The following is an 8,087-nucleotide window of genomic DNA, read 5'->3' as shown; positions in this document are numbered from 1 at the left end:
AATCCCTGGATTATCATTGTGAAAGTAAATGGGCTGTTTCTTAGGCTTACCTTTTTCACGGCTGCACTGAACATCTGTAGCAGAAACAGTGTTATTGGTACTAAAAGAGACAGTAGAAGTTCAATCTTCCAGTGGTGAGCTTAGAAAGGAGCATCTGAATGGAAAGTATGGACAAATAAGAAATTGGAAGAAAAGAAAGAAAGATGAGAAAAAGCTAGTTTAGAATACATCTTCACAATGTCATTTTGTTGGCGAGAGAGAATGAAGTAGATGTTTGCAACATCTTTGTAGGACTATCACGGCAGAATTCAAAACTGAATTTAGAGATCCCAACATAGCACTGTTCAATATACATTTCTTTGCCTAGGAACAAAACAAAATACTTTGTTTAGTACTTCGGAAGGAGAGTGTGAATAAAAGGGTCAACAGAATTAGGACATTTTCTTGTTGGTGCAAAAAGAACACAGATCCTTTGCCCAGGAATATACTCAAAAGAACTAAATAAATATGTAGAAAGGAAACATTTTCCACTACCTACAAGGAGAGAAAATCTGGAAGAGATGGCTTATGCCAAATATTTTTCTACTCTTGATGCCTCAGCAGGCTTCTGGCAGTGGTTCTTAGACAAACAAAGTGTATGTTTATGCACCTCCAACACCTCCTTTGGGAGACATGGTTTCCTCCAATTGCCATTGGGTTATAGTTAGCACCATAGGTGTTTCGCCAGAAAATACAACCATTTTTCTCTGATGAGGGACGTGCAAAGACCTAAACAGATGACACTGTGATCTGGAAAACACAGAAGAAGACTAAGACCAATGTTTCCAAGGAGCTCCCAAGGAACCAGAAGTGCTGGGCTTGACCTGATCAAGTAAGGAAAAAAAAAGTGAACTCTCTGTAATGGCTATATTTATTAGAAAAGATAAAACTAAAGAAGAAAAAGGAGGAGATGGAAGGCAAAGGGCATGAAGGAAAGAAGAAAGCAAAAGAGAAGGGAGAGAGGGATGGAAGGGAAGGTAACCAGGGATTTTTTGGAATATGAGCAACTTATTACTAATCATAGACTCATAGAATGAGTTGGGTTGGGAGGCACATTTGAAGGTCATCTAGCCCAATCACCCTGCAGTAAGCAGGGACATATTTAACTAGATGCTTCCAGGGATAAGATTTCTACCACCTCTCTGGGAAACCTCTGCTAGTGTTTCACCACCCTCATTGTAAAAAAAAAATTCTTCCTTCTATGTAGTCTAAATCTACCCTCTTTATATTTATCTAAAAGCATTACCCCTTGTCCTACTGCAACAGGCCCTAATAAAAAGATTGCTTCCATCTTTCTTATAAATTCCCTTTAAGTATTGGAAGGCTGCAATAAGATCTCCTTGGAGCTTTCTCTTCTCCAGGCTGAACAAGCTCAATAGGAGAGGTGTTCCATGCTTCTGATCATTTCTGTGACCCGCTTCAACAGGTCCATATCTTTCTTGGGCAGAGGACTCCAGAGCTAGACACAACAGAGCAGAGGGGCCTTCAGACCTTCTGACCATGCTGCTTTTGATGCAACCTGGGATATGGTTGGCATAATTGCTTCCATAAACTACGTGTAGTTTTGTCTTTCAGAAGTCACTGGGTGAAAATGGGATGTAAAACTTAATAAATAATCTAAATGAGTTAACTGAAGAGGGCTTTATCCTAAGACAAGGCAGTTACAAGCACAAGATTATATTTCTGGTGGATATGTCAGTGAAGGTGATACCGTGTCCCTCTCTTAAAGAGTACTGTAGAAATATTTGACCATTCTCCGGTGATAGAAAATCTCAGTACTATCAAGCAGTTTGAAGAGATGCGCTTGAGGGACTTAGCCAAAATTAACTGAGAAAGACGAAGAGTGAAATAAGATAATACAATTTAAACTAGATTGTTCTGGAAGATAAACTGTTCCAAGGTCAAAGGCTACAATTTCACAGAAATAGCTGAAATAAGAACTTTACATTGTCTAACTCTATGTGAATATTGTCTTATTCCAATGAAGTGAAAAGTGTGAGGATTCCTTGGTGACTGAATCAATAAGTAGTGTGTGGTATTTTTTGACACCTGTTGTGAGAAACATGCTGTTCCTTGACTAGGTCTATAGCAATATAGACCCATCACAGTGAAGTGGTACACCAATGCTACCAGCATCCTTGTGGGCTGAGTCGTAGCTTCTGTAATCTGCTACTGTCTGTGCAATGTTGTGCTAATATAACCAGTCAGCCTCAGCTTGAGCCCAGATAACCACCTGAAAGCATTGAGGAGACAGGGAAAATAAGGCAGTAGCTATGAAATCTCTGAATGCTGCGCATTCAAGAGCTCTACTTATCTGTAGTGCTAAAGTGAACAAATAAATCTATTTTAAGTAATAGTCTAAACCTGTTGATGTTCAAATGCAGAAAAGGATCACATGCTGTGGGCAAAAATATGATATTTTTCTGCAGTCTCTTTGGTAGAATCATATTACAAAGTCAAATCATTTTTACATATCACAACACATATTGAGTCAGCTGTGGACATAAAAATAAATAAAAACCTATGCTGCTTTAGAAGTAAAAAATTCTAATCTTATTGGTAGTTTCATTGTATCTGTGACTGGTATAAGCCAAGCACAGAACACTAAATGGAAAATTCTAAGAAATGCTACCTATGTGAAGCCTCCATGAGTGATGAATCCAAGAAAATAATTTCTGCAGGAAATCTCTCCAAAGTGAGATGCTCCTGTTTACGACATCAGACAAAACCTAATTACAAGGACGATGTCTTCCTTATTGGAAAGTACGCCTCATGGTATATCAGTGCATATTGTTTGGCTGAACTGGTGTTTAGGAGTTACGTGATCATAGTGCATCCTGGGAAATATAACTGAACTATAATGTCCAAGAGAACAAGGGTATGAGGAAATAAAAGACTTTAAAGATAACTGCTGTGATGCATGGCACCATTTCAAGGGAAAATAAATTACTGCTTACTTAAGCCAAACTTTGATTTTTGATTCAAGCTAAGAGGAAATATTTTGATTTGGGAATGTTAAAACATTTCCATTTAATCAGATATATAAAAATTAAATTTACTGAACAAAATGGTCTTAACTATTTTCATAGTCAGCTTTTTTACTGCATTTGACTTTGATAGGTATGAGTAGAGAAAGAGTTCAAATTACTGAAATTTCTTATGTCAGAAACCAGTCTTTTTTACAAATATACATATTCATTAGAAGGTTTTTGTTTGTTTTAATCAGGTGTATCTTCTTCATAGGTTTACCTTCTTCATGCAGATAAATTTTATCATCTTATTTCCATATATTTGCTATTATTAGCAACCAAAATAAATTAAAAGTAAAAATAAAGAAACAAAATAATTATACAGTTTACCTTCAACATGTGCATGACCTGATTTACCAGAATGTTGCAAGTAAGTGTAAAATTATTGTTAGAGATATATAGGACAAATTGTGGTACAAGAGGAAAAAAGATCTTAACCTTTCATTTTCCTGTCTGTAAAAGGAAGATGTCTAAATTGCACAATACTCTCATTTTCTCAAGTACTTGTGCCCTTAAGCCTCTCAACATTTATTCTGAGTGCATGCTGCAGTGAGCTATTGGAATCATTTCTGTGTAGATATGGGAAGTGCATTTGAATACATTGTTGGAACCCGTACCTGAGGGTTTTTGCTTTTAAAACTCCATTAAATTTAAAAAAACCCCAAACCCCTAAAAAAACGCACAGTGAACTGGAAGAGGGACTTATCTCCAGTATATGCTCACTTTTCTGCCTTTAGGGACTCCGAGCAACCAGAGGGAGCATTCCCTGGAGTGCAGCAAGGATCTGGGACTCTCACCTTTGGACCTTTGGCAATTTGCTCGGAGCTTTCTAAACCGTTTGCCTCAGCTGCTTGCTACAGACTATATAAATGGAAGTCCAAGTCAGAGGGCTCATTCTCCCTCTGAGGTGGTAGGGAAGAGGTGAAGAGAGGAGGGAAGGAAAAATAGAGGAAAAGAAAGAACAGCGAGAGGGTTCAGGGCTCAACCATGGGCCCTGTGCAGCTCTTGCTGTTCTTGCTGCTGCTCAGCAGTGCTGTTCTCACACGTAAGTACTGCCTTTCTCTCTTAGGGCTTTTTGCTGCTTTATTTATGAACCTGTTGGAACAACAATCATGTGAAAATGGCTTTTAGAATTAGAGAGGGCAAGTGTGGTGAAGAAGTCATCTCTTCCCTTTGCAGGACTGGGCAATCATAGGAGGATCCCAGCACAGAAAAAGTTACAAATGTCACCTGGTGTCTTTTTGGTCAGATTTAATGTTTTTTGCAAATTGTGAGGAATTCAGTTTATTTTGGCCTAATTGTTTTTCTGCAATGCTGTGCTTTTAAAACCCCATGGGAGTACTGTAGCTTGGAGATATCATCCAGGCTGTTGCTAACTTATCTTGTAGCAAATGTGAAGATGGAGAGCGATAAAGCAAAATGTGTTTGGCAGGCAATACTGACATGTGAAATGCCATTTTGTGTAAAAGGGATGCAGTCATCAGTAATAACAGGAGTAAAAGAAGTAGGACAGTAGGTTTTTTTTTCCCAAGATCAGAAAAGACAGCCGAGATCAACATGTTGCTGTTGATTGTGAGCTCTCCTTGCTTCGCAAAAAGTGGTGTTCTGCAATACAACACTGTAGTGTTACTTAAGACTTCAAGAACTTCAAGGAGGAATGTGAGTCTTCAGCCAATTATGTAGGTCTGGTTTTATAGGCAAATGAAATTCATCAGAAATCCACCTTTGTTGCACTAATACTCTATTGCTGATTGATGTTGTATAAAGGATGCACTTGTTTCTAATGGTTATTAATAATGCTATTACTGTTACTGTTGTAATAGTAATAGTAGTAGTACCGTTGCTGTTGCTGTTACTCTAATCAGTGTTACACTGTTTCTATAGAGTGGTAAACCTTATGATTTCTGTAAAGAAAACTTGGCAAGTGTGCTGAGATTATTATAAATGTGCTGGCATTCATGTGTGATATCTCAAAGAATGATATACCGTGAAATGAATGCAGCCAATTTACTAGATTTCTTTTATTTTTATTTTTTATTTTAAATAGAACCATATGGGACATACCTTGGACAGACTGGAGCAAATAATCCTTCTTTAATAGTCTTACAATCAGTGCTCTTTTCCTCCAAAGAATGAACTCTCAATAGCTAGAATAGATTTAATGGCAAAGAATTGTAGTATTAATCATTAAAATTGTCCTTTTTAAATATATACGGAAAGAAAAATATAGCCATTCATCTATTATTCAGGATTTTTGTGTGCTTAAATAAACTAAAACTTTGAAGTAAACTTTGTTACATGGTACATTTTTACCTCTACATTTTGTGTCCCTCATTTATAAACTTTCTATTTTGCATAATACAGGGCTTTTCAAAATACTTGTTAACGTAGAAGCTTCTCAGTTTAAGTAAAAATAATTTGATTCAGTGACTTGTTCTGAGGTCTTAGTCTACAATATCAAAGCAACTACTGTAACTCCCTTTATATTTGACTCTGTACTGTCAATATTAATAGTAGATTTGTTATTTACATCAGTGTGCCAAACTACATCAGAAGTTGGTATGAATTTACAAGGGGTTACATTAAAAATATAGTATTTTCATAAACCTTCTTTTATAGCTATAAACTGCTTTTCCAGCTTTTAATGCTTGATTTTATTCTATGCAGAGGAAGAAACACCTGAAAATGGGAATCCAGGATGTTCAAGTAAGTGATTTCTTGCATCTGCATTTGCTATCTTATGTTGCTATATTAACTGAATGCATCTTTCAGTGACTGACTTTTCCTATTCCATAAGTCTCCTCCTTTGAAATAACTGAAGCAAAAGTGATGGCAATGTTGTGAGGTCTTTATTGTCATCTGTTTTAGGTATTTAAATATCCATAAGGCTTGGCTCAAAGAATTTCAGAAGTATCCTGAGGTCAGAGAAGCTGAGATTAAGTTTCTAAACCTTTAAAAAACTCCTGTTACAGAACTACTTTCTAGTGGTTTGTTGACTTCTTAATTGTCAGGTGCAAATTTCTTAATCTAGAAAACCCTGTTTATCTAGAAAACCCTGTGAAACTTTAGCAGTGGGGTTATGTACATTACCCTTTACCATGGGCTGAATCTCACTTCTCATTTACCCTTCACTGTGGCTGCTAAACCCATAGAATCGCAGCTGGATATCTAACTAAATACCTGTAGAATAAATCATCAACTCTGTCAGCAAGAACAGCAATTTCTTCAAACAAGTCAAGAGTCAGGAAATGCTGACTTCATGCCCTATCTTTATAATGAACTCTGACTGGCCCTGACTGCTTGGTTAGATACATAATGTTCCACCATAGGGTCAAAGTACCGACTGACTTGTCCTGCTCTTTGTCTTCAAAGTTTTTTTTTCCCCCTTTTTAAATGCTTTAGCACCATCTCCAGGCAACTGACTGAACCAACTTAAAAACTTCTGGGCTTCGTTGCCATTTTCTTGTGTATTTTTGATATGATAAATTATTTGGTATTTACATTTCTAATCTTATCACTCCCTAAACCTTTTCCATTTATTTTTGTTTAAAAGCAGGAAATAAATCAATAATTAGCTTTTTGTCTTTAGCATAAGAGATACTGGCATTGCAAACATACAGTTAAGCAATGTTATACTCAAAAGTGACAGGGATAGTGCTGAATCTTTTGTTATAGCTGTTAGTTTTAAGGTTAATTAGATAATTTAATTCACTTTTCAAATATTTGTAAGATTCTGATTACTGTAGGATAGCTAGAACTAATTATATTAACTCTGTTTAACAATTATGTGAAAGTATTCTCAGTTAAAATACTATTAAAGTATGTAAGGCTTATAAAGGTGATAGTCCAAGGAGGAAATGCAAGATTTATTGTACTATTCTGTTCTCCTCTCTATGTATACAATTCTGTGACATAAATGGAAAGATAACATTGTCATTGGCCTCTGACATGACATATATTTTATAAAAGAGGAAGAGTAAGCTACATTCATGGCTGTTATAGGCAGGTAAAATCAGTCAGAGTTGATGGTATGCATGTGGGTTTACACCAAGATGACTTTTTTTTTTCTATAAAAGCGGGTCAGGATTTTAACATGTTACACAGTCACAAGTAAGCACAGAGGAGCAATTTAGGAAACTACTTTTTACTCAGCATCACAACAGTGTCACAATCCCAGTGAGCTACTCAGTCTGTATTTGACAGAGATATAAGATACATATTTCTGTATTCAAGACTTTTTTATTTCTCTATGTCTCTATTATCACGTTCATGCCTGTTTGCAGAAGTTTAAAATCAGAGATGAAATGCCTCTGAAAGCAACAGGGACAATTAAACAGGTGAAATTCATCCCTTTGAGGAAGTCCATTAGGTTTTGGGGCTTCTTTTACTAGAAAGAGAAACATCTCTGCAAATACTTCCTTCTGCCTTATTCTTACTCTTAACTTGGTGCTTTTGCCTTGTTCTGGATGCCCTTTATATAGGTAAAGTTTATCTTCATTGAAAAGAGTCTACTCTAGTAAAATCCGCTGATCTAATAACTGATTTAGATCAGATCATATCTCAGGAGCCTCTGGGGCAGAATGATACTCTGTAGATTCAGATTAAATGAGGAATGCTAGTTTTGCTGTTCCATCTCTTGCTGTGCTTATTTGCTTCCAGTTTCAGTCATATGACTTAGAGCAGCACCATGCTTTCACCACAAGTTTTTTCTTGTGAAGGTTGACATGAAGACATTACTTCTTTATCTGAAAGCTATTCTGTTAAAGGAAATGAAGGGAGAGTCCTCATGCTTCCTTTATATGTGACATTCATTTTAGTTACACAACACTAAGTGTGCATCTTAAGGATCTACTTATGCATATCCTACCCAAGTAATGAAAGCACTTTTTTTTTCCCAATTGCAGAAGAAGCAACCAGATTTAAACACCTCAGAAAATATGTTTACTCATACGAAGCAGAAACATCAAATGGGATCACGGGAACAGCAGATTCTCGCAGCGGTTCCAAGATTACTTGCAA

General features: G+C 36.5%; 1 protein-coding gene across 1 annotated transcript in view; it reads left to right on the top strand.

The window, feature by feature from the left end:
• Positions 1 to 4,055: 4,055 nt before the first annotated feature.
• Positions 4,056 to 8,087, top strand: part of LOC104278267 (apolipoprotein B-100-like) — a 35,710-nt gene continuing 31,678 nt past the window's right edge. The window contains 3 exon segments of the mRNA XM_009877674.1: positions 4,056 to 4,113; positions 5,736 to 5,774; positions 7,973 to 8,086. Coding sequence (XP_009875976.1) covers positions 4,056 to 4,113; positions 5,736 to 5,774; positions 7,973 to 8,086 — 211 coding nt within the window.

The sequence above is a fragment of the Apaloderma vittatum genome, unplaced genomic scaffold, assembly GCF_000703405.1.
Source record: "Apaloderma vittatum isolate BGI_N311 unplaced genomic scaffold, ASM70340v1 scaffold360, whole genome shotgun sequence".
Classification (NCBI taxonomy): Eukaryota; Metazoa; Chordata; class Aves; order Trogoniformes; family Trogonidae; genus Apaloderma; species Apaloderma vittatum.
This window is presented reverse-complemented; position numbering and strand designations above follow the sequence as displayed.